Source organism: Hoplias malabaricus, chromosome 3, assembly GCF_029633855.1.
Source record: "Hoplias malabaricus isolate fHopMal1 chromosome 3, fHopMal1.hap1, whole genome shotgun sequence".
Lineage (NCBI taxonomy): Eukaryota > Metazoa > Chordata > Actinopteri > Characiformes > Erythrinidae > Hoplias > Hoplias malabaricus.
The window spans coordinates 17,087,678-17,112,553 of NC_089802.1; the positions used below are offsets into that span (position 1 = coordinate 17,087,678).

The following is a 24,876-nucleotide window of genomic DNA, read 5'->3' on the forward strand; positions in this document are numbered from 1 at the left end:
ACTGTCTGTGAGGAGTTGGTGTGTTCTCCCCGTCTCTGCGTGGGTTTCCCCCAGGTGCTCCAGTTTCCTCCCCCGGTCCCAAAACACACGTTGGTAGGTGGATTGGCGACTCAAAAGTGTCCGTAGGTGCGAGTGTGTGAGTGCATTTGTAAGTGTGTGTCGCCCTGTGAAGGACTGGCGCCCCCTCCAGGGTGTGTCCCTGCCTTGAGCCCAGTGATTCCGGGTAGGCTCCGGACCCACCGCGATAAGCGGTTTTAGACAATGAATGCATGACTTAATGTTTTTCATTGGACAGTGACGAGACATTTGTAATCCCAAATTTTGAAACTTAGTTGGAACCTTAATGTATGCACTGTGTGCAAATATGAGCATTTGGAAAAAGACTAAGGCAGAGTATGTCACACACTTACACACAACCACACACCTGGTATGCAGTGATGTAGGCCACTGCCAGCTGGGCCTGATCATACAGCATCTTCTCAAAGTGGGGCACATGCCAGGAAGAGTCTGTGGAGTATCTATGAAAACCCTGAGGTTTAAAAAGCAAATAAATAAGACAAAAAATGAATGGAACATGGTAGAGTTTTATTTTCTAGGATCTAGGCAGGCTGTGGATTACCTGAGCTACATGATCATGAATTCCCCCTAATGCCATCATTCTGAGTGTGTGGAGAGCCATCTGCAAAGCCTCTGCTCCCTCAGTGGAGGTTCGATTTACTGCCCAGTATGACATTAAGAACATCAGGTTCACTGTAATACAAAAACATATAGGGTCAATGTGCATGGAAGTACAGCGCTGAGAAAAAACCCATGCAGTGACATTTATATAACCTCATAATACATACAGTCTAAACAACAATCATTCTTAAAAATCTGTCAAAGATCCTTGTTGATTTTGGTGTGCACATCTATCTGATTGTCAGCATATGTTTACCTGGGGTGGGGAATTTGGGTGCATCTCGAAACCCTCCATACTCCTCTTCATACGAGTGAGCCAGCTGCTGGAGACATCTGTTGGCAACATCTGGGCCTGATGGCAGGGTTTCTCCTGGGTTGGCTGAGATGGATGTGCCCTTCCTCAGAGCGTCCACCACCCTTTCTCCACTGGTTTCCAATGCTTCTCTGTTATTCTGCCACTGAGAAAAGTACAACCTGCCACTAGAACTCTAGACAAAAACTTCAACATCTAATTGTTTCTTTAATGAAACTTCAACAAGAGGTGTCTGGATTAAACTGTTTCTAACAAACAGGTCTGATGTGACACTACAAGGAGTACCTTTAAAATATGATAACACAAATCAGATAACATACACTGTACCTGTTCCATAATCCGCATGAGTACAGTTTTAAATCCAGGTCTTCTCCCACTGTCTCTAGGAGGGAAGTATGTCCCTCCTATGAATGGCCTTAGTTCTGGAGTAAGCCACACACTCATTGGCCAGCCACCTCCTCCACTAGTTGCCTAGACATGAGAAAACTAAATTGATACACTCCAGAGATCATTTTTAACAAGAATAATACTGTCTAAGGTTAAGTTATTTCACTCTGATTTTATGGCGGTCCAAACCTGCACAAATGTCATGTAGACTTTGTCAACGTCAGGCCTCTCTTCTCTGTCTACCTTTATGCAAACGAAGTTGTCACTTAGTATCTTCCCAATTTCCTTATCCTCAAATGATTCTCTCTCCATCACGTGACACCAGTGACAAGTAGAGTAACCCACTGTGACAGAAGACAACGAACCGTGTAAAAGACAGAAAGACCAAGGTTTTTAGCTCATCCTGTGACTTAGACAGTTACCTGATAAGAAAATGGGTTTGTCTTCAGTTTTAGCTTTATCAAACGCCTCTTTACCCCATGGAAACCTGAGACAAACAAAAGATACGAGCAGAATGAACCAAATGAAAGGATTTCAACAAAACATTATAAAGGAGCACTTAAAGTGACATTAGGCAAGATAAGGGATTTTGCTCCTGGGGCTCCCCCTAGTGTAAGTCATAGTTACAGCACTATACTGAAATCAGTGGGGGAATGGAGGGATGGGGTGGTTTCATACCCTACTTTGAAAGTTACATAGTAAAGTTTCTGCAGTGCTGAGCCTGGAGTAGCAACAACAGAGGCTCTATTCACCATATTACAGCTCAGTGGAACATCACAATGATTCTGAAGCTGTCGTTTTAAGGGAAAAATGATTGGTTTACGGTTAAGGTATTGTTCCTTTAAAACAGCTCTAGTATTCAGAGACTATCCTTCATGTATTTACTTTCCCTGACCATGGAAACTATGCATGTTATTAGATTTTCATGACACAATTTTGATATAAGGTACATTTACTTGAAAAATTAAGGAGGCACTTAAAAGAAAATAGGTGGAAAATATCTTAAGTATCCAAACTGGTGTTCTAAAAATATATATTTAAAAGATACATTAAATGGGACTCCTAATGCAGGTGCAGGATCTGGTAGACCACTGTGTCTACTCATCTTTAAGGCTCACCAGTCGACAGGGTTGTGCGCATGCTGCAGTAGGTAGGGCGACCTCTCTTTACTGAGACGATTTGTGTGTTTTGGCGGATGTAATTTCTCTGGCCCGTCACCCCCTGATGATGCCATGCTGAAGCAGACCGTTCCAGGTGACCTGTTCAACAGTGGTGTGTTATACTCTGTAGACAAAGGTTTGTGGATGCCTGCTCATTCTAAAATGAATGTGGTTAACAGATAGTGTGTCCCTCCTTTGCTGCAGTAACAAGCTTAACTCTTCTAGGAACAGGACTGAGAGGATGTGTTTACATTCAGCCTTGAGAACATTACAGAAGTCAGGCATTGATGTTGGAAGTGTAGTTCTCCAACACAAATGTCACTGCATCTCATCTCAGAGGTTTTGGAAGGTGTGTACATATTAAACAGTGAGAGGAGTGTTTATCCCTGCACATTTGGACATTTTGAGTTTGTCTTCTTATGCAACTGCTCTAGAGCATGTCCTTCTATTGACACTACTTTTTATGTAATTCTTTTTTTAATGAGCATAATTAAACATCTGTGTCAGTGTCCAAATTATAGGAATTTTCTTATAAGTAGCTCACTGCTGTTAATCTGCATCTTAGCAAGCTAGCTCCGTGCCTGTAGATAGATGCTGACTTAAGCTAATAACCTAGTTCTATTTCTTGCCTTATAACAGACATTTAAGACGCAAGTGGCCATTTTGTTTTGATTATCATCTCTTTTACTCTAAAGCTGGTTTTTCCTGTGAGCCGTAGCTACGCAAAGCCTGTAGAGTATACTTTGTTTACCTCGGTTAGCCACTGATAAGAGGACATTTAGCGAGCTAGCCTTCACCACACACCGTCCTCCACTTAGCAATATAGCTCCCTTACCACGCCAACCCAAACACTTCACGGAAAGTCTGTTTGTTTTTACCTGAAGCTACCCTGAGGGCACCTGAAACTCAGGTGTCTGGGGTCTCTGTCAGAGCGGAGAGTGGGCGTGTGTTCAGAGCTCCGCTTGTTAAAGAGAGACCTGCTCCGAGCTCGGTCTCTTCTCAGAGAGACTCCACTGAACAGTCCCGACAGTCCGAAAGGCCTGGTGGAGAACGGTGAACGTGTCCAGATAAGTCTGAGCATAATATAAACTCAAACACAGTCCAGTCCGCAGCGCCTCTCCAGCGCTGGACTCACACAAGGAGAATAGAGTTCCCTGCAGTTCAAGATTCTACCACACAGTGGCGCTACAGGACACCAAACCACACCAACCAGCCAGTTAGAGGTTCCATAAAAACACCCATATTATTCCTTTTCATTTTCTAACTAGTACAAAATAAATATACAAACAAATAAATATAAAAAAAATATCAAGAACATGTCAATGCTAGCAGTGTAACGTGTATTCTGTGCGTGAGAAAACCTGTTTGAAATGCGTTCAGCATTTGAGAGGCTGTTTATTATGTGTTTTTCCTGCTTGGACACTGGGGGTCGCCTTGACTAACGCAATAGGGCATTGACCGAGGACTCAAGACCTAGGTTGGTGAGCTATATATGCAGAGCACATACGTAGAGAGTTGTGAATGTAGTGCCTTGCCCAAGGAAACGTATTGCACGGTGTAGTATATTTTCCAAGCAGGGAACTGAACTCAGTTCTGCTGCTGGGAGACAGCTGTGTTACCCACTTTGCTACATCAGCCACTCTGTGTGTGGTGTTTACGTTATTTTATGAACCATAACAAATAGTTTTGCCCTATGTAAATCGCTTTATTCCTAAGATTAAAACTGTGTGTGTGTGTGTGTGTGTCTAGAGGGGGCCTCTAGGGGGCGCCAGCAGGAAAAGGGTGACCCGGAAGTAGAGGACTGTGGAGGCTGGTCGTGTTGTGTTCGTAAACAGAAGAGAGAGAGAGAAGCTGAAGATGATGGAGGTCGGAGAAGACGAGCTGAAACAGCTCGAGTATCTGTCTCTGGTGTCTAAAGTATGTACTGAGCTCGACAACCACTTGGGGATCAGCGATAAGGACCTGGGTGAGTGAACGGACTATGTGGAGTTAATACGTGGGACACTGCTGTGGTGTTTCTCGGTGACTGCGAGGACCCGCCGGGAGCTCGGCGGTGATTTAACTCTCTCTAACTGTTAACTGTACTGTCGGATCTGAGCTCCAGTATACAGCCAAGGGTTGGCTGTAAAACACAGTAGACCATTCGTCATTTAGAGTTTCTAGTGTGTTATTGCCCGCTGCTGTACATAATCCGCAATGCACTTTGTTTATCTGTTATGTTAGCATCGTGCTAGCAGCGCTAGCCGTGCTAACGGTGAGCTCCAGTCTGATGTGACTCTTTTTTTAGTAACCTAGCTAATGATTCTAACTTCTTCTCACAGCTAGAAGTTACACTTTCATCCAGAACGGGTTTATAACTAATCAGCAGATCTTAAACTTAGTCAGCTGTTGTCCTGGTTGATTATTTTCACAACGCTAACGTCGACTGAGCCGTTGTGGCCTAAACTGGCAATGTTGTTTAGGTTATGATGAAACTTCGTGTAATTACACGGTGTATTCTACCTCAAAAATCGCACATATTAATACTCTACAACCATTGTCCACTTTAGTAGTCCCATTTGCTATGTAGGACTACATATTTGTGTAATTATAATACAATTACAAACATCTCCATCTGTTGCTCTGCCACCACTGGTTGAGGACTAGAAGATGACCAACTCAGTCTGTGCAGATGAGCTACTCTCCTTGACTTTATAATCTACAAGATGGACCCACAAGTTAGGAGTGTCCCATAAAGTGGTCAGTGAATGGGCAATGTGTGTCTTATCCAAACGCCACCACCACATCACTGTTACTGCGGTGTTGAGAACGTTTCACCAGAAATGTATCACTCTGCAGCAATTTTTTACATGTAGTTATAGGTTTGTTTGTTCATCCGTAGAGATAGCATGAGATAGCATGCTACTTGTTTATGAAACATGCATTTTGTAAATATTAACATGTTGTTTATGTTGTTTACAGCTGAGTTTGTCATTAATCTTGCGGAACAAAACCCAACATTTGAGGGATTCAAATCAGTGCTGCTTAAAAATGGAGCTGAGTTTACAGTAAGTCTGTTGTTTGTATATAATGTTGGCTGAGAGGATTGCTGCTGTTCTTATTTAGTCTAGTCATTTGCCTAAACTGGTTCTAGGAAGTAGAAAAACAGTTATCTTTGGAATATCAGAAGAAGTAAAAAAAAAAAAACGTGATCTGTTTCTAGTGCACATGTGATCTGCTGTTCTCTACTGGTATATGAATGTGCAGTGTATTACTGGTTCATATTGTTTTCTGTCTTTTAATCTGTACAGGACTCGCTCATCAGCAATTTACTCCGTCTCATCCAAACTATGCGGCCACCAACTAAAGCATCTACAAGTAAAGGTTTGTTGTAAATAGCGTAGAAATAAAACATGTTGTGATTATTGAGATTGACGTTATGAATCAAAATCATGATGCGTTTTAAATTTTAGAGTGTGTTTTTACCTGTCATGTGTCATGCAGGGTCTGAGCCTGTGGTCAAGCCAAAGAGTGAGAAGGACAAGTTGAAAGACCTGTTTCCGGCTTTGTGTAGACCAGACAACCCCAATACAAGAGTAAGTTTTTCTTCACTTGATTAGTTCTTCCAGCTGTTTGAAATGTCCTAAAGCACCACAGACGCTAATCGTTTTTTGTTTAATAGACCATGCTTGATGAAGATGATGTAAAAGTAGCAGCTGATGCTATGAAAGAGTTGGAGATGTTCATGCCAAGTGCATGTGGGCCAGACTCAAAGAGCAGCAAAAAAAGGTGAGATTATTAGTCCTTACCAGCAATAAAAACGTGGGTGGAGTTTATCTTTACTTTTTGAACAAGCGTATATTGTAATCTCAATGTAAACGTGTGGACTTAATGTTTGTCTCTATGTGTGTTAAACCGAGAGTGGAAAAATACACCATGATACATCATTCTGAAGTCTGTGCAGCTACATGGATTTTTACAATATACAATGTGATTTTCAGATCTGATGGTGCCAGCAGCAGCAGCAAGAAAAGTCGAAGGAGCCGGAGTCGAAGTAGAGACAGAGACAGAGACCGGGACAGAGACAGGGACAGGAAGAGGCGCCACCGTTCACGTTCCCGCTCCCGCTCTAGATCTCGCTCTCCAGAGAGGGAGAGAAGACGCCGGACTCGGTGGCACTCCCGCAGCAGGTCCAGAAGTCCTGGTCGAGGAGATAGAGATAAGGGGTCTGACCGCTGGAAAGACAAACACGTGGACCGTCCACCCCCAGAGGAGCCGTCAGTGGGTGACATCTACAATGGCAAAGTGACCAGCATCATGCAGTTTGGCTGCTTTGTTCAGTTAGAAGGCCTGAGGTTAGTCACAATAATGTGATTCAGCAGGTGTTTCTGTTAGCATTCCTCATGTTGACGCTAAGAAGAAAGATCACATGCTGTCATGCTGCTTGCAGTTGATATTATCTCCATATATTTTAATACAGGAAACGTTGGGAAGGGTTGGTTCACATCTCTGAACTTAGGCGAGAAGGCAGAGTGGCCAACGTGGCAGACGTGGTCAGCAAAGGTCAGAGGGTGAAGGTTAAGGTGTTGTCCTTCACTGGTTCTAAAACCAGCCTTAGCATGAAGGTAAGAGGAAAAACAAACCAATCTGAGGTAGTTACATACCTATGTCTGTTAATCCCCTGTTGATTTGGATGTACTAATGGCTGGCTTTCCATGCCTTTATCAGGATGTTGACCAGGGCACAGGGGAGGATTTGAACCCTAACAGGAGAAGGAATATTGGGGGAGAGGGTCAGGAGGAATCAGCCATGAGGAACCCAGACAGACCCACCAACCTTAACCTGGGTCATGCCCCTGAGGTAGAGGACGACACGCTGGAACGCAAAAGACTCACAAAGATCTCAGATCCAGAGAAGTGGGAGATCAAACAGGTGTGTGTTCACACATGCATGAATTCTTATTGGAAGAGTGTGTTAATTGTTTTCTGTTGTACCCTTTTTCTCGTGGTGGCTCTATAGTAATGGGCTTACATCAGAAAGGCAACATCATTACATGCCCAACCCTCTGTGGCACAGGTTAATTTTGGGATTTTGTATAGTAAACAGCGGCTGGCTAAATGAGCATAGATATAAACATTTACAGCAGTCGTTAATCCAGCAAACACATGACAGTTACACCCTGGATAAATGTAAAGCCTTGTAAAACGAGTTGTTTTTAAATCAAGTTTTAAACCACAAATTTACTAGAAGTTAAATCCCAGGCTGTTAAATGCATGTTAAAATTAAATGCAGATACATGGCATGTAATTACCACTAGGTGGTAGCATTGTCTTCTCAAGCACAGACTGTGTTGTATTTTTGACCATTGCATCAGTAATAGTGCAGGTTATTTATTTTTTCATTATGTTTGGTCCCTAGATGATTGCTGCCAATGTCCTTTCCAAAGAGGAGTTCCCAGACTTTGATGAGGAAACTGGGATCCTTCCTAAAGTTGATGATGAAGAAGGTATGTTACAGTGGTTTCTCTTTACGTTGTAGTACAATAATAATAGTGCAGTCGCTACTAAGTGAGTCTGATTTACTGAGCCTTCAAACAGAACTGTTGTATGTTATTCTGTTTGAAGTATTTCCTCACCATATGTTTTTGTGTCTGTCCCTTAGACGAGGACCTAGAAATTGAACTTGTGGAAGAGGAACCACCCTTCTTGCGAGGACACACCAAACAGAGCATGGATATGAGCCCTGTGAAAATAGTGAAGGTCAATACAAAATTCTGATCAGAAATTGCAGTATGTATGCTATTTTTTTCCCTCTAGGTCATTGTCACTTACTCGTTATTTTCTTTTTTTCTTTCAGAACCCTGATGGCTCTTTGTCTCAAGCGGCAATGATGCAGAGTGCTCTGGCTAAAGAGCGACGAGAAGTGAAGCAGGCTCAGCGAGAGGCTGAGATGGACTCCATCCCCATGGGCCTCAACAAGCACTGGGTGGACCCCTTGCCTGACGGTATAACATGTGTCTCTTTTTTTTCATGTCACTGTTTTAGGTGGATAACTGTAATGAAAAGCAATAGAGTACTACAACAAAACGTGTTCCATTATGTCTCATTAGTTAAAAACATTTATTCTGTATTTCAAGTAAAAGTTGCCACCAGGGATTTATAGACAATTGGTCTTTTATTTTAGTGTTTTCCCTTCCTGTGTATTCAGTGTGTGTTGAACTTTTAAAAAAGGGAATATTGTAATTGTGCTTTTCCACCGCATGTCTCAGGCTAGACACGACTCAAAACGGCTCGCTTAAAGCTTGTCGCTTGTCCACCATCACAGCTCCCCTGCGAAACAGAGCAGATGGCGTCGCAAAACCCTGCCTCTCAGGAATTGCTGGCTTTGAAAACCACAACAACTGTTGATGTAAAGTTTTTGTTTTTTGGACTAAACATGGCTCCATGCCCCAGTTCTCACAGATCAGTTTTAATAGTTACACATTTCAGCTTTTACTGGTAATTTTCATTGGCCATGAGCCAAAGGAGCATATAAACTTTTTCAAAACACCTCGAGGTAAAGTTACGGGCTGCTGTTTGAGTCCGATGTAAATAAATGTGAAAGCTGCTGTAACTTAAGAGGTTTTATAAGCGACATGTCTGTGCTGGATTTGAAAGAGCTCTGCATTTCCTGGTGGTTGACATGGCTCTGGCCAATCAGTGCTCTGCAAAGTTTACACATCACCATTTAGTACCTACTTGGCACAGTTGGAACCCCGAGTGAGCTGGGTCAAATCGAGTAGAGTCGTGTAGTTTCCATGCAATGGAAAAGCACCATTACATAATCTTGAGCTTTAGCCCCCTGCAGCCTGACAGACCTCTCTCTGGTAGAGCAGTGTCTCTGATGGCCATCTGGTTTCCTGCACCCTTTTAAAAGGGCGGATGGAGGATTGGCTGTAGTTATCTCTGCTCCCTGTATACCCTCTGGCCTGGCAAGAGTCCATCATGTTAGTTTCTCAATAAATGCACTTTCCTTTCTCTCCACACACTTCCTCATCCCTCCTCCTCCACACAACACATACAGCTGATGGAAGGCAGATTGCTGCCAACATGAGAGGCATCGGCATGATGCCCAACGACATCCCAGAGTGGAAGAAACACGCTTTCGGTGGCAACAAGGCCTCGTACGGGAAGAAGACACAGCTGTCCATCATTGAGCAGAGAGAGAGCCTGCCCATTTACAAGCTCAAAGAGCAGCTCATTCAGGTTTGTACCTTAAAGATCACAATAAAGAAGTTTCAGCTCTGTTGAAGAGCAACACCAGATAACATTTGACAAGCCTCATTCTGAGCTAAAGTGTTGTCATGTTATAATTGAGTTGAACCGCAGAATATAATGCTAGCTTAATTTACCAGAAATATACTAGGAAAGCTGGAGTAGGTAATTTTGTAGAAATCAACAAAGCTATACTATTTTTTTGACAATATGCAACTGAAAGACCATACTTTGTGTGATAGGATATGAGGATGAAGTAGAGAATACTGATAAAATGGTACAAGGCCATGTGAAACATCAGCAGAAGGATTTAATAGCTGAGGTGTTGTGCATTTGGAAGCCAATGTAACTAGTCAAGGATTGGAGTGATGTGAGCAGACTATTTAGTTGATGCCAAAACTCTTGCTGCATAATAGTCAATATATTACAGAGAAGGAATGCAGCACATTGTTTTCTGCTTCTTTCTTTTGTTTTTTCTTAACTAACTTGCTAGCTTTCTAAAACATGTATCTCCAAAATAGCAACTCAAAAGGAGAAGGAAATAAACTGTCCCAAATTTCATTGGAAGTTATTTTGGAGCATTTCTATGGGCCCATTCATCATGATAGTTTTGCACAATGTGAAGGACAGTGTGCTGTGTTCAAATGATGTAGTAGACTAAAAGGTATTTTGATTGGACAGTGGCGATGTGCAGGCTGCAAAGTGTGCGCAGGCCTTGAAGTACATATGTAGACGCCAACCATTCATTTCATTCTGTCTGAATGAACCGTGGTTTTTACAGCCCTGCAGCTTCAGCAGGAAACATTTTTTAATTATTATTATTATTAGAGTACTGATTTATTTATTGTGAAGTATAATATGATGGTCGGGACCTTGTTGCTGAAACATAAGCTAAACCTAAAATCTCCACTCCACTATTCCTTTTCACAAGCCAGTGAACATACTATCACTTTTACACTCATAACTAATCAAAAGTAAGCAGGATGAAGTGTCTAGTTGTATATTCACTACATTTTTCTCAGTAATGTTATCTGTGCTTCTCTTAGCTGTATTTGAGATCATTTCAATCCAAAATAATACATGCTAGAAAAACAGGAAACATGTCACATGAAGAAATAATTATAACCCGTTTCTCATGTTGTTGCAGGCTGTTCATGATAACCAGATCCTGATTGTGATTGGGGAGACAGGCTCAGGGAAGACAACTCAGATCACCCAGTACTTGGCTGAGGCTGGATACACTACACGTGGAAAGATTGGGTGCACACAGCCCAGAAGAGTGGCTGCCATGTCGGTGGCTAAAAGAGTGTCTGAAGAGTATGGGTGTTGTTTGGGGCAGGAGGTAAATACTGGTGAAAGCATTACACTGTAAAGCTGTTTAGTTGTGCTGTTGTCAGTTATGCCTTCATTTATATAGAGGATATAAACAACAACCGTTTTCTTCCTGTGAATGTAGGTGGGATACACCATCCGTTTTGAAGACTGCACCAGTCCGGAAACAGTTATCAAATACATGACGGATGGTATGCTGCTGAGAGAGTGCCTCATTGACCCAGACTTGGGCCAGTATGCCATCATTATGCTGGATGAAGCTCACGAGAGAACCATCCACACTGATGTGCTCTTTGGTCTTCTCAAGAAGGTATGGACTGAGTTAAACAAATTCTTTCTTGTTTTGATTAATATTTATTCCATTATGAAAAAACAACAGTAATTATATTGAGCTATATTGACCCATGAGGGCGGCACGGTGGCGCAGCAGGTAGTGTTGCAGTCACACAGCTCCAGGGACCTGGAGGTTGTGGGTTCGATTCCCACTCCGGGTGACTGTCTGAGGAGTTGGTGTGTTCTCCCCGTGTCCGCGTGGGTTTCCTCCGGGTGCTCTGTGGGTCCTCCCACAGTCCAAAAACACTGGTGGACTGGTGGTTGGTGGACTGGCGACTCAAAAGTGTCCGTAGGTGTGAGTGTGTGAGTGTATGTGTGTGTGTGTTGCCCTGTGAAGGACTGGCGCCCCCTCCAGGGTGTATTCCCGCCTTGCGCCCAATGATTCCAGGTAGGCTCTGGACACACCGCGACCCTGAACTGGATAAGCGCTTACAGATAATGAATGAATGAATGAATATATTGACCCATGATGTCCTTTTTTATTTTTTTTTTCAGACGGTACAAAAGCGCTCAGATATGAAGCTCATCGTAACATCTGCAACTCTGGACGCTGTGAAGTTCTCACAGTATTTCTATGAAGCTCCCATTTTTACCATTCCCGGTCGTACTTACCCAGTAGAGGTGTTGTATACTAAAGAGCCTGAGACAGACTACTTGGATGCTAGTCTTATCACAGTTATGCAAATCCACCTCACTGAACCACCAGGTAACCACCCAGTATTTTATGCAGGAAACATTGCTCTGTTATAACTAGAACATTCTGAATTAGGTTTGATCCAGTATATTGGAGTCTCTGTTTTTAAAATGCATTTAAATCAAGGAGTGTCTGAAATGTGCTTTATGTTCCAATTTGATTGTTTCAAGTAAAATGTATTACAGTTAATAACTATAAACTTAATAACAGAGTTGAAACAAAAGCTGTGCTTATTGAAATGGAAAATACTATTGGTTTAAAAATAAGGATGTTTGTATTAAATGGTCTCAGGTGGTAAACAGTGTTAATACAAGTCTTCCTATAAGCTCTGGAATGTGTTAAGTTATGACTTGAGTGAAGCTGTTATTTATTGAATGGTCTCAAATTTTAAAGTCCTCCAAAAAGAATAATTAAAAATATATCCAAAATTCCTTTATACGAGCAGGATTTTATTTAGTTTCCCTGAGGGTTTCTTGTGATAAATGTATGAGGTTAAGGCTAACAAACCCAGGTTTAGGCTCCCAATCTAATGCTCTACATTGCGACCCCAAGCTACGACCTGCCACAATGTTATATTATAGAATTAATAATGCAGTGTGATCCAAAACAATGCAGTTCTGTGTGATTAAAAACGTATTACATCCCTAATCTGCACCAAACACTATCCTTCACCATTGCAGAATAGTGTGGGTAGGTCTTTTTGCGCAGCGACGATGATCGGATGCTAAAATTGTCTGCTTGTGTCCGTAGGTGATATTCTGGTGTTCCTGACTGGTCAGGAGGAGATTGACACAGCTTGTGAGATCCTGTATGAGCGAATGAAATCCCTTGGTCCTGATGTTCCAGAGTTGATCATTCTGCCTGTGTACTCAGCCTTGCCCAGTGAGATGCAGACAAGGATCTTTGACCCTGCTCCACCTGGCAGCAGAAAAGTATGAGTATGATTTTGTACAAAAGCAGATTGTTTTACCTTCAAACTTATAATCATAGGTTTAACATTATGTTCTACTGTTTATTTCTATTTTTTGTCAACAGGTGGTCATTGCTACAAACATTGCTGAGACGTCTCTGACAATCGATGGCATTTACTATGTGGTGGATCCTGGTTTTGTCAAGCAGAAAGTGTACAACTCCAAAACAGGCATTGACCAGCTTGTGGTGACTCCAATCTCTCAGGTAACTTAACGTCATAATTAATTGGCCAATAAACCCAATACAACTTGGCTTTTTCTGGCATTAAATCTCTCCTTTGTGGTGTTCAGGCCCAGGCTAAGCAGCGGGCAGGCAGAGCAGGCCGGACTGGACCTGGCAAGTGCTACAGGCTATACACAGAACGTGCTTACAGAGATGAGATGCTCACCACCAACGTGCCTGAGATCCAGAGAACCAACTTGGCCAGCACTGTCCTCTCTCTCAAGGTGTGTTTTCAACCATACTCCCAGACCTGTCTTCTATCTCAGCTTGTGTAACTTCAAGACTGTGCCAAATGTAGGATAACAGGGTCTACTGTAGAAAATGAGGAGCATGTGATTTTATGAACTATATTTAATCAAGTTTCTCTCCCATTCAGGCCATGGGCATCAATGACCTGCTTTCATTTGACTTCATGGATGCTCCTCCTATGGAAACTCTGATCACGGCCATGGAACAGCTGTACACACTAGGAGCTCTGGATGATGAGGGACTGCTCACCCGACTTGGACGCAGGGTACGAGTGACTGAAAACTGTTGCGTGTATATGTGCATCTTATTTTTGATCATGTGTTACATTTATAAGGGTTGATATGCTGGATATGCAAATGATGAATGCTTTTACTTTCATTCAGATGGCAGAGTTTCCTCTGGAGCCCATGTTGTGTAAGATGCTTATCATGTCTGTCCACCTTGGCTGCAGTGAAGAGATGCTGACAATTGTGTCTATGCTGTCAGTGCAGAATGTTTTCTACAGGCCAAAGGTAATTCCGCAGTGACCACACCCTGCACCAATTATTAACCTGTTTTAATGGGTGTAAGCTTAGACTATATGTATTTGTGTACTGATGGTGTGGTTGCCATTACTGGGCACAGTTTTCATTCCAATTATATTGAAACACCTTGATAAAGAACATAGAATTAACATTGTTTTTCAAAATGGTGGATCTGGATGCGGGCGGCATGGTGGCGCAGCAGGTAGGTGTCGCAGTCACACAGCTCCAGGGACCTGGAGGTTGTGGGTTCAATTCCCACTCCGGGTGACTGTCAGTGAGGAGTTGGTGTGTTCTCCCTGTGTTTGCGTGGGTTTCCTCCGGGTGCTCTCATAGTCCAAAAACACACGTTGGTAGGTGGATTGGTGGCTCAAAAGTGTCTGTAGGTGTGAGTGTTGCCCTGTGAAGGACTGGCGCCCCCTCCAGGGTGTATTCCCATCTTGTGCCCAGTGATTCCAGGTAGGCTCTGGACCCACCGCGACCCTGAACTGGATAAGCAGTTGGATGGATGGATCTGGATGCTTTAGAGGCCAGTACCATGTTAGAACAGGTAGTCTCACTTTCACATAGCTCCAGCGTCAATGGCTCTCTCTGTGGGCTTCCTTCCGGTCCAAAAACCCATTTTGGGAGGTGTACTGGTTATTCAAGTGTCCATAGGTGTAAATACATGAGTGTGTGGTGCGCTTTGATGGACAGGCACCCTGTCCAGGGTGTGTTCCAGGCCTAGCGCCCAGTGAAGTAGACTCCGGACCCACCGACCCCCTCAATTAGATAAAGCGGTTACAGAAAATGAATGAATAGAGGCTTTTGTCTGTTTCATCCCTAAAACCCAGCAATTTTGTTTCAGGACAAACAAGCTCTGGCTGACCAGAAGAAGGCCAAGTTCCACCAGCCCGAGGGAGACCACCTGACCCTACTGGCTGTGTACAACTCCTGGAAGAACAACAAGTTTTCTAATCCCTGGTGCTATGAAAACTTCATTCAGGCGCGGTCTTTGCGACGTGCACAAGATATCCGTAAACAGATGCTGGGCATCATGGACCGGTAAGAAATTTTAAAATGGTTATTCTCTGGCTCATATCTGTAGATTTTATTTTTTTTACTGCAGGTACATAATTAGATTCGGAGCTGGCAGTGTAACTTGCTCTCTTATTCTTATAGGCACAAATTGGATGTTGTATCGTGTGGTAAGGCCACAGTTCGTGTGCAAAAGGCAATCTGCAGTGGTTTCTTCCGTAATGCCGCTAAGAAAGACCCACAGGAAGGCTACAGGACCCTTATTGATCAGCAGGTGGTTTACATCCACCCTTCTAGTGCTCTATTCAACAGGCAGCCAGAATGGTATGTTAACAAGAGTGCTACATTCATATAATTGTGTATTCTTTCTACCCTCTCTATCTCCCTAATATAATGCATTGTCTTCATCCTTCAGGGTCGTGTACCATGAACTTGTCTTGACCACCAAGGAGTACATGAGGGAAGTGACCACCATTGACCCGCGCTGGCTGGTGGAGTTTGCTCCAGCCTTCTTCAAAGTGTCAGACCCAACTCGTCTCAGCAAGCAGAAGAAACAGCAGCGCCTGGAGCCTCTCTACAACCGCTACGAGGAGCCCAATGCCTGGAGAATCTCCAGAGCTTTCCGCAGGCGCTAGTCTGCCTTTGCAAGGGATCTGCGAACTGCCTTTGTCTTCTAGGACTGCTGCTGTGGATCCACACTCACACAGTGGTAACTGGATGGCTGAAATGGACAGAAATTTGAGGGAATTGTTTTCCCTCTACCTCTCACGTTATAATTTAATGGTTACGAGTTGAAGATTACCCACAGCCAGTAAAGGGGAACGGTCCTCAGTTCAGACGTTTGAATTTTCAATAAAACAAATTTACGCCATGTCATTTATAGTGAAGCATTTCTTTTAGCTCAAGTTCCAAACTGGCTTTTTTTTTTTGTAAAATGCTTTATAGAGAGTATATCCAGCCCTTCAGCTCTTATGTAACAGAAAATAAACTAATCTTCCCATCATAGGAAAACAGACCCTCGATGACTGAAGTGCTGACAGGGAAGGAGGTTTTGATTGATTCAGTTAGTTCTGTTAGTTCCTTCTGTTTCTGTCTTGCACTGTCCTTCTGTAGAATTTACAGTCATTTATGGACCATGACTCAAAGCAGGATCAGTGTCCTCAGCTAGAGGAGCATTTTATTGTAATTGTATTTTGTGGCAGGAAATGATTGGGAATTGAAATGTGCAGAAGCTTTTTATATTGTTAACCCCTCGGTTGTATTATATCAGCTGGGACCATTTCCGTGCTGCGATTAATAAACTTTTTCACTCAAAGAGGTTGGTTCTTTAACTGATTTAGTTTTGTCTCTGGAAACCCTTTTATTTAATTTTATTTATTTATTTTTTTTTTAAACTCATTCGATGAATGATTCTGGGTTCATTGAGTGCAGACGTTAAAAAAAAATCTGGAAGCTGGATTTTGCCCAAATCAAAGATGAACTCGAAGTGTCTGTAAAGCCAAAGAGAGTTTATTTAAACAGCATAAACACAGCAGATTTGCCATCAGGAATATGTGATTTGGTTAAAAAACAAACAAACACTGGAAGATTACTGATAAACAATGTACTATTTATTTATAGTATTATTATTCAAGTTATTTGGATTATAGTGTTACTGCGTCTTTGAGAAATGCCCCCCTTTAGACTGCAGATCCAGCACATCAGTCAAGCTACGATTCTCACATCACCCAACTGGTTGCTGAAGGAGTAGTCACGTGATAGTGATATTTACATCATGGAAGGCTAATCTGTGTCGAGGTGTCTGTTCCAGGACCTCAGGATCACTGTGGAAATGTCCTTGTGAACACTGATTACTGCCATATGTTGTGTGAGTACAGATACCTGTGAACTGATATATTAGAGGACTTAGATTTGGCTTGTTTAGATACTTGTATACTAAAAGTATTTGTTTAAAAAAAGAAAAAAAAGCCCTTTTTCACCCGTTGATCAGCGTCTTTTCCAGCACGTTGCATAACTAAATCACAGATAAACTCCTCAGCTTCATATCTTGCACACTAGTATCTTTTAAGTTAACATTCACTAGGATTTCAGATTGGGGGAACAGTCTGGCCTCAAAATCATGTAGGAGTAATATCGGGTCTTTATTAAGCCACTCGCTGAACCACAGTCACGTGTTTGTATTGGATAGGCCTCAGAAGTGAGAGGAATGCAGAGTCTCTAATGATATTAATTTAAACAAATCAAGGAAAAAAAAAAAACACCATAGCCTTATATACAAGTGGATGGGGTTGGGCATGTGCAATAGGTGCATGGGAAGTAAGGGGGTGGTAGTAATGGGGCTGTCGGTGGCATTAGTACATGTAGCCTTTGGAGTAGGGCTGAGGGCCCAGGTTGGTGGCAGCTGGTTCGGAGGGGTAAGACACGCCCTCATCCAGGTGGGACAGCGGCACTGTGTCCTCCTCGTTCACGTAGCGCTCGAACTCGGCCTTCAGGCTGGGCCGCTGATTGTCTGGGAAGGCCAGCGAGATCAGTGCCTCTGGCTCACACACAAATTTGTAAACGTAGCGCTCGCCTGCCACCTGAACACACAAAGAGAGTGTAATCAGTTACAGTGGTAATAGGGGCACATATTAAACTTACAAATGTATAATTGTACAAAACCAGTAATCAAAAAAGGAGAGGAAATCCTGGAGGAGGAGCCCTGAAGCGTCAGGCCTTATTTCCCATATTTAAAAGGCTTCACTTTTCATAGAAGCCTCATAATTCAATGGTTGAGACTTAATGTAGACTGATGTGAAGTGATGCACTATACTCATCATTACTGACAGTTCTTCACTAAGAGACTGAAATGTCACCAAAGAAATGCATTTTTGTACTGTCTAATAACCAAAAAAATGGTGCTACAAAAGGTTCTTTGAGTGATGCCATGGAATAACCATTTTTGTTCCATAAAAAACATTTTTGCTGATAAGATAAATGGGTAAAAAACCTTAAGAGCGAGTGATGGATTCTTAAACCTTTAAAACATTCTTCACTCTCACGTCTCTTTAATAAACATGGCTCCTTATGGAATCCAGAGTGCTTCTTCTTCAGCATTACTCAAGGAACGCTTTTAGTGCCTTTATTTTAAAGAATGTACTGTCCAACAACCATCTAATATTTTGAAGTTTTAAAAATCTAAAAATCTCATCATATAAAAATGTCTGAGGCACAAAATGAAGGCTTCAGATGTCTGCTTACTGTCACCATGTATGTGAACAACACTGCCTCAAAGTCTCTCTTGAACTATACCTTTCATGTAATGCTCACTTCAACATTTAATAATAATCTAAATTCAGCAAGCCTTTGGGATCCCAGGCCTGAAGGTTTCCATCTAAACAAAAAATTGACCAGAATTCACAGCTCCACAACTTAAACATTCCATTTTTGTAAACTATACCATTTAGTTTTTTTTTTTGTTAAATATGAGAAATAAATCTTAAAGGTGTTGAAACCGGAGTGTTAGTATAAGCCCTTGGTCTCTTATTAATTTACTCTGTACAACTGCAGTAGCCTACATTTGAGTTGTTTGGGGCGTGATATTACCTTTTGCATAATTCCCTTCTCGTAATAGTAGCGCAGTGAGCGGCTCAGTTTGTCATAATTCATGGCTGGACGGTTCTTCTGCATCCCCCAAAGCCTAGCCACCTATAAGAAGGAGAAGCAGGGAGAGATGAGAATCAAATTGAATGTATTGAATGTGTACACCTGTCGCCTTAATTTCTCTTAACTTCTCTTATCAGCTTTCAGTTTTTCAGAGAAAGTTAGGGCTTAGTAGATGTTTGCATTTTTTTGCTTACAAATTACAAGACCATAAAAGAAAAAAAACTACTCCACCTTTCAGATGTCCAACTTTGATGATCTAGTTCTAGTATTCTAGTTGTTTTGTGTCTAATATACTGTGAAAAATTATTAAGTGGTATTTAATAGCCATTTGAACAGAAATAAAGCCAATGGAGAGTGGGCTCTGTCATTTGCAAAGTACTGTACACATTTGGTTCTCTCTTAAAATGACCACGAAGCCCATGCTGACATAACTGATTAAATACATAAAGAGCGTACCCAGGACCATCAGAGCATTTCCCTGCTGAAAGTATGCACTCTAGATGACTTTTCAATGAAATCAGCATGCACTCATATGTGCAGTGATTTTAGACCTTCACTAGGGGGCGTCACTTTGTTAGCTCCTTTTAATTTCAGCTGGATGAAAAGAGAATTCTGTGCGCTAACATGGTTCCTCTTTATGGAGCCCAAATTGTTTGTTTGGTTGTCTTTTTTTTTTTTTTTTTTACAGTTTTTCTGTTATAAATAAGGTAACAAAGTTTTGGGTGCTGCATCTAGAGTTAGCAAAGCTTCTCCATTATGCTTTGCTGCAATATTGCATTACAATCTCAGTTAAGCATCTGCTAATGAACACTTTGTACATCATTAAAAAGTTACTCTAAAGTTTTAATTGTTATCTGTCAACAAAGGCTACACTTCAGGCCGGATTATAGGGCTGTGTATAGCTGTCCCCAGAGGTACTGCCTTTGTTTGATCTGTCAGAGCGCTATCAGGTCTAATTGCCATAGTAAAACTCTGGTGGTAATGAAAGATTAATGCAGTACAGTGGAGCAGGCCTGATGGAGGCATCTCTGCATGACGGGTTGCTGACTCATGCTATTTAGCCGTCTACTGACCACAGACAATGGGAAGTTAACATTCGTGCCTCGACCACAGCAGCTCGCTTTGACTTGGAGTAGAGGGTTGTAATATTTAGTAATGGAGCCGTACTCCATTTTGTTTCACTCTGCTGTTAAGTGGAGTAAATAATGCATAGATGCTAATGGAGGCAGTCTTTGTGTAGGTGGGAAGAATCTGAGAAAGAGTGTGCTGATCACACAAGACTTAGCTCAGTTCTTCGTGTACTCAAGAGTTTAATGTTCCTCTAAATACATGTGTAACTGATATTTTCTCATATTTGAAGCCTTTTCATATGTAATAATTCAGTGGGATTTAATGAATTCTTTTAACACTCAACATTTCTGATTAAATGCTTCCATAATGTTTGAGCAACTATCATTTTCTAACATTAAAATTATGTGCATTGAATCCAAGGTGCTTCATAGATGCTCACCTCTTCTGGTTCAATGAGTTTGAACTCCATGCCACGGCCCGTCCAGGCAATGAAGTGTGCATTGCCAGGATCATCCAGGAGAGCCACCAGAAACTGCCAGAGCTGCAGTGAACCACGCCGTTGATAGGGAGCGCCATCACGAAACACGTTACCGCCTTCCTGCTTCACTTCACCTAAACAGAAGAGAAAGCCATCAGTTAATCTGAAGTGTACTGAGCAATCTACAGTCAGGTGTGAGTCCTGTAGAAAATTACATGTCCATATTCCCAGTTTTAACAGTTTTTTTCTGTAAGAACACTAGGTAGAAAATGCTTAACCTGTTGACACATTCACACCAATCAGTCATAAAATTAAGGCCACCTCCTTTGTCCATTTTAACAACTTCTCTTACCACATAGATGCACTTTGTTTTTCTAAATTTATAGACTATTCCATGTGTTGCTCAGCAAATATTGTTTGCCCTCTTTCACACTGTTCTTCAATGGTCAAGACCAGTACTTAGCTGGTTAATTAATCAATTAATGGGTGGTGGATCTTTCTCAGTGCTGCAGTGACACTGACGTGGTGGTGGGGTCTTAGCGTGTTGTACAAGTGGATCAGACACAGCTGTGCTGCTTTTAGTTTTTAAACTAGTCAATGTCACTGCTGGACTGAGAATAGTTCACCAACCCAAAAAACTCAGGCATCAGCATCACGTGGGTAGCATTCAGTGACCACAGATTACACAAGGACTACACAAACAACACAAACTTTGCATCAACAGCAATTGTCTCTGACTTGCACCATTAAGGTAGGTGTGTTGAATATAGTGGACAGTGTGGGGACACCATGTTTTAAAACTGTCTGACTGACTCATACTAGTGCAACACACACTAATGTACCACCACAACAGTAGTATCACTTCAGTGCTGAGGCTTATCCAACTCCCATAATAATAATCTGTGGGGGACCTGACAATTAAAGAACAGTACGAAAGGGGGCTAAAATGTACAAAGAGCAACAAATGAAGTACAGTCAGTAATTGTAGAACATGAAAGTGCATCTCCATGGCAACTGGAGCTGAAAAATTGGGCAGTAATTTTAGAAATAATAATATGGCTTTATTTTTTGGCCTGATCAGTGAATATATATATAGGCAAGATACAAAATATACTGATATAATAAAAGTGCAATAATGCTCTCACAAGCATATTGCATTGATCAGTTTTACACAATCCTATATGTAGGAGAGGTGATTGTAGTCGACAAGCCTAAAATACTCAACACTTGTAGTTATCATTAAGCAGACGGCATAGTTCTGTGTCTAATGTCTGTGCCTTGGACTTTTCCCATGACGTATCTGTATCAGACTGGTATTAACAACTCTGTGCTTTACCAAATGAGACTGTGGGAACTTATCAGGATAACTGACACCTCAAAAAAGTGCTTCCTCCAGTTCAGCCGGTTGAAATGATCTGCAACTATTCCAGCTACCTCATCAATCATCCAAACCATGGGAACTAGCAGCTCTGCTTCTCTGCCACGTCAGAGGAGCCTGGACCATTGTCACGCTTCAGAAACTGTAGCCTCAACCTGAAATATCTTATGTAAAAATATCCAGACTGCTCAGATGCCTCAGACAATGGATGATTGATGCCTGAGACAGGTATTGGCATGTTGTGCATTTAATCCTGTGTTAGTTTGTTATTGTGATTTGGTCTCAAACTGTGAGCTGCAAGTTGCGTTTCACTTTCCATAGTGTTTGCTGTATGGTTTGCATTGCTATTCATGATAACACAAATCTCAGTGACCTAGTTTGAGATTAGTACACAACAGTACAGTACTCTGAAGTTAATACTCACCTTCAAATTTCTCAGGTACAACGCGGGAATCGTTTTCAAAGACGTAACCTAGAAACAGAACAAGGTCAGCTCCCATGGTAGGCTTTAAGTAAAGTTTTCAGTGAGAAAAACTAATCAAACAGAGCATGTTGATATATTAATGACAGTCATTTTTAGAAACACACCTTTACTGTCTGCAAGATAATAACATAATCGTACAGTTTCATAACTTTTCTACTACTGGTGATTTTGTTTTTTTAATGATGGAAAAAAAGTGGAGCAATTACAACAATTATCATTAGCATACAGGACACTAGACTCTCAGTGAAGGAAGTGACTCTAAGTTTCTGTAATTAATCCCTCATTACGAAGCTGAGTCCAGCTTGTGACTGAAATGACCCAAAATGGTGCGACAAACAGAGTGAGCGAAGAGGTGGGTTATTTTTCTTCCCTCCAGGAAAAATACTGGCCTTTTCCAGTAGTAATATTTACCCTGGAATTCTTCAGGCAGCAGAGAGACGAGTGCTGGTGCCAGTGGAAACACAGGCCCGCTGGCTTGGTTAGCCAATGACCGCACAGTGCTGGCCAGGCCGAGCAGGCCGTGATTGATGTGTGTGAGGTGTGCACCTCTTGTCATTTTATTTCTACCTACAGTAGATGCTGACTACAGTTAAGAAAAAATAGTTTGAAGGCGATTGTATTCTAATGTAACGTAAAGCCATTTTCATTTATTGTTAGATGATTACACAATGTAAACTACATTTTATGTAAACTGCTACTAGTACTTTAAAAATATGTAAATAAATATAAATGGATAGTTTTTAATGTCAGTGATAAAACACAGCTAAAATACATTGCGTTTCCATTGTTAACTATACCTTCATTGTTGTGCTGAGGGTTGGGATAGCCCTCACTGTGGTGGTACATGGAGGTGCAACCAGGAACATCTGTAGGATAAATCACAAAACATGCCTGTAAACAATAATCCCTCTTGTGTTTGACTGTGATCCCCAAATATATCTGAAAATTTGTGCTATTCCAAGGCTAACTTCATTTTTGGCAAATAAATCTTTCAAAAAAATTTGTTTCAGATTGTTATCAGTTTGAATAATGATTTTTCAAATGTAAAATATGAAAGTTGTGTTAGTTGTAGGCTTGTCTAGAGTGATATTACAAAGCCATGACCAACAGAAGCACAGTGACATATTGCAATGGCGCTTGCTTTCATTCCAAGCTTCAAACAAACCTATACAATCTCCAAACAATCCAACTCTCGCTGCTCTCTGTCTGTGTGAATGAACCTACACCAGGAAGATTGTAAGATGGAGGACTGGTTTTGGGACTTGCTTCTGTGCAGTGACTCACGCCTGGGGAATGCGGTGGCATGGACGTAGATAAGTCGCCACAGGGGAAAGAGTTTTCAGTTTGGAGGCAGTGAGCCACGTCTTTCACGCAGTTGGGAGCCATGCTACTGCTCACTGTGACATCTGAATGTAACCACGACAGAGGCGAAAGCCCGTGACATTGTGCATGAAATCTGTTGCACTTTCAAATTGAATGGATGCTATCTTAAGCAGACAGAGCACTTAAAACATGAACGACAGCTTCCTTATTTGTCCCAGGCTAAGGGTGCTGCAATTTTTTTTTTTTTTGAGAGTGTACTGGTATTTAAATGCAGGGACATGTAAATAAAAATTATTTTTATGATACCTGCTAACCACACAAAAATAAATCTATGAAATAAACACCAGCATTATTTAAAATGAACAACAATTGATTCTATGGTGTCAAAAGAGGACAGCGGAAAATGCTTAAAGCTTCTTTTAAAGCATGAGCAGACTGAAAAATCACTGTGAGGACTGGGTGATTAACTGCAGTGCTATTAAGGTGTTTGTTTTGCTTGAAACGCACAGTCTCCTAAATACTGGACATATTCTGCTGTATTAAAAAAGAAAATCAAAACAATCAGCAGAGTCCAAACATTGTTAAGAATTTCAGAATGTATTTAAAGTGAATTGATCTATGTCCATCCAGCACTGCTTTGTCTTTAACAAAGTATTCTCTCATTAATTTTTAAGTACTAGAACCAATATGACTAAAGGAACCAGTTTTAAAATGGAACAGGAGGAAAAGTAATGGCATTATGTATCGACAAATTTTAATGTAGTTAATGAATTCAGTTACGTAGTGCCCTTGAAAAGTCTTTCTCTGCTGTTCCTGAGCAGTCGTACACTCATGACTGTGTGGAGCAGCTGGCTATGACAGGGGTTAAGTATCTACTGATAAACAGTCACACATAACAGAGTTCCACCTCAGATAGCGCAGCATATCTAAACAGAAACTTCCTATTTTTCGGACAGATTTCATCACGTACATGTCTGAACTTCTCTCACTGTAATCAGGATTCCTCAGAGCTATCAATATCAGTAAAAAAAACACATGAAACACAGAGCCAGCTAAGCTAGGTTTCAGTGGCTGAATGGCTTTGTCTATAGGAGAGTAGGGCTGTGCTGAAGAACAATGGGAACTAAACCGCTGCTGCTTGAAATCTTTCACATTGTGCAGATGAGCCACATTCACTCAGGGTCATGTTACTCTATATCTCCTATCAGTCAAACCATGGTACAGTAAGAGCCTGTGCTGTACTCTAGAAACTATGGCTGGGCCCTTCTTACCCCTCCACCTCTTCAGTTCTTGAGCTACCCCACTCCACCCTGTCCCTCCACCTCCCCTCCCCTCAAACTCAGAAACTCAGCCCCCCCCTCCTCTCAGGTTACCACCGCTACGCTCA

The 24,876-nt window shown here is 41.7% G+C and overlaps 3 protein-coding genes across 8 annotated transcripts in view; 1 reads left to right on the top strand and 2 right to left on the bottom strand.

The window, feature by feature from the left end:
* The window catches only part of spata20 (spermatogenesis associated 20), a 49,237-nt gene extending 45,511 nt beyond the window's left edge, over positions 1-3,726 (bottom strand). For 3 of the 4 annotated variants that reach the window (XM_066662626.1, XM_066662628.1, XM_066662629.1), the window contains exons 1-8: positions 3,417-3,726; positions 2,497-2,637; positions 1,801-1,865; positions 1,568-1,722; positions 1,319-1,462; positions 935-1,136; positions 620-750; positions 425-529 (exon numbers count right to left, since the gene is read on the bottom strand). In XM_066662626.1, coding sequence (XP_066518723.1) covers positions 425-529; positions 620-750; positions 935-1,136; positions 1,319-1,462; positions 1,568-1,722; positions 1,801-1,865; positions 2,497-2,637; positions 3,417-3,619 — 1,146 coding nt within the window. In that variant the 5' untranslated portion in view covers positions 3,620-3,726. The remainder of the gene's footprint in view (positions 1-424; positions 530-619; positions 751-934; positions 1,137-1,318; positions 1,463-1,567; positions 1,723-1,800; positions 1,866-2,496; positions 2,638-3,416) is intronic. The other variant, XM_066662627.1, reaches the window with a different exon arrangement.
* A 614-nt stretch (positions 3,727-4,340) lies between these two features.
* On the top strand, positions 4,341-15,883 carry dhx8 (DEAH (Asp-Glu-Ala-His) box polypeptide 8). The gene is made up of 23 exons (XM_066662625.1): positions 4,341-4,504; positions 5,500-5,585; positions 5,829-5,901; positions 6,022-6,113; positions 6,200-6,306; positions 6,519-6,872; positions 6,998-7,142; positions 7,246-7,449; positions 7,936-8,023; positions 8,179-8,276; positions 8,374-8,521; positions 9,580-9,761; positions 10,918-11,112; positions 11,227-11,412; positions 11,931-12,141; positions 12,880-13,061; positions 13,165-13,305; positions 13,392-13,547; positions 13,700-13,837; positions 13,956-14,084; positions 14,941-15,137; positions 15,255-15,434; positions 15,526-15,883. The coding sequence occupies exons 1-23, from the start codon at positions 4,396-4,398 to the stop codon at positions 15,743-15,745; spliced, it is 3,621 nt and encodes a 1,206-aa protein (XP_066518722.1). The 5' UTR covers positions 4,341-4,395; the 3' UTR covers positions 15,746-15,883.
* Positions 15,884-16,612: 729 nt separating this feature from the next.
* Positions 16,613-24,876, bottom strand: part of etv4 (ETS variant transcription factor 4) — a 34,273-nt gene continuing 26,009 nt past the window's right edge. For all 3 annotated transcript variants that reach the window (XM_066664177.1, XM_066664176.1, XM_066664178.1), the window contains exons 8-12: positions 22,964-23,032; positions 22,107-22,154; positions 20,266-20,438; positions 18,696-18,797; positions 16,613-17,689 (exon numbers count right to left, since the gene is read on the bottom strand). In XM_066664177.1, coding sequence (XP_066520274.1) covers positions 17,462-17,689; positions 18,696-18,797; positions 20,266-20,438; positions 22,107-22,154; positions 22,964-23,032 — 620 coding nt within the window. In that variant the 3' untranslated portion in view covers positions 16,613-17,461. The remainder of the gene's footprint in view (positions 17,690-18,695; positions 18,798-20,265; positions 20,439-22,106; positions 22,155-22,963; positions 23,033-24,876) is intronic.

Bases quoted from the DNA above. Each gene is read 5' to 3' on its own strand.
- dhx8 (XM_066662625.1), top strand. From the start codon at position 4,396: ATGATGGAGGTCGGAGAAGACGAGCTGAAACAGCTCGAGTATCTGTCT. The intron at 6,873-6,997 runs GTTAGTCACAAT...ATTTTAATACAG, and splicing joins GTTCAGTTAGAAGGCCTGAG to GAAACGTTGGGAAGGGTTGG. The intron at 13,062-13,164 runs GTATGAGTATGA...TTTTGTCAACAG, and splicing joins CTCCACCTGGCAGCAGAAAA to GTGGTCATTGCTACAAACAT.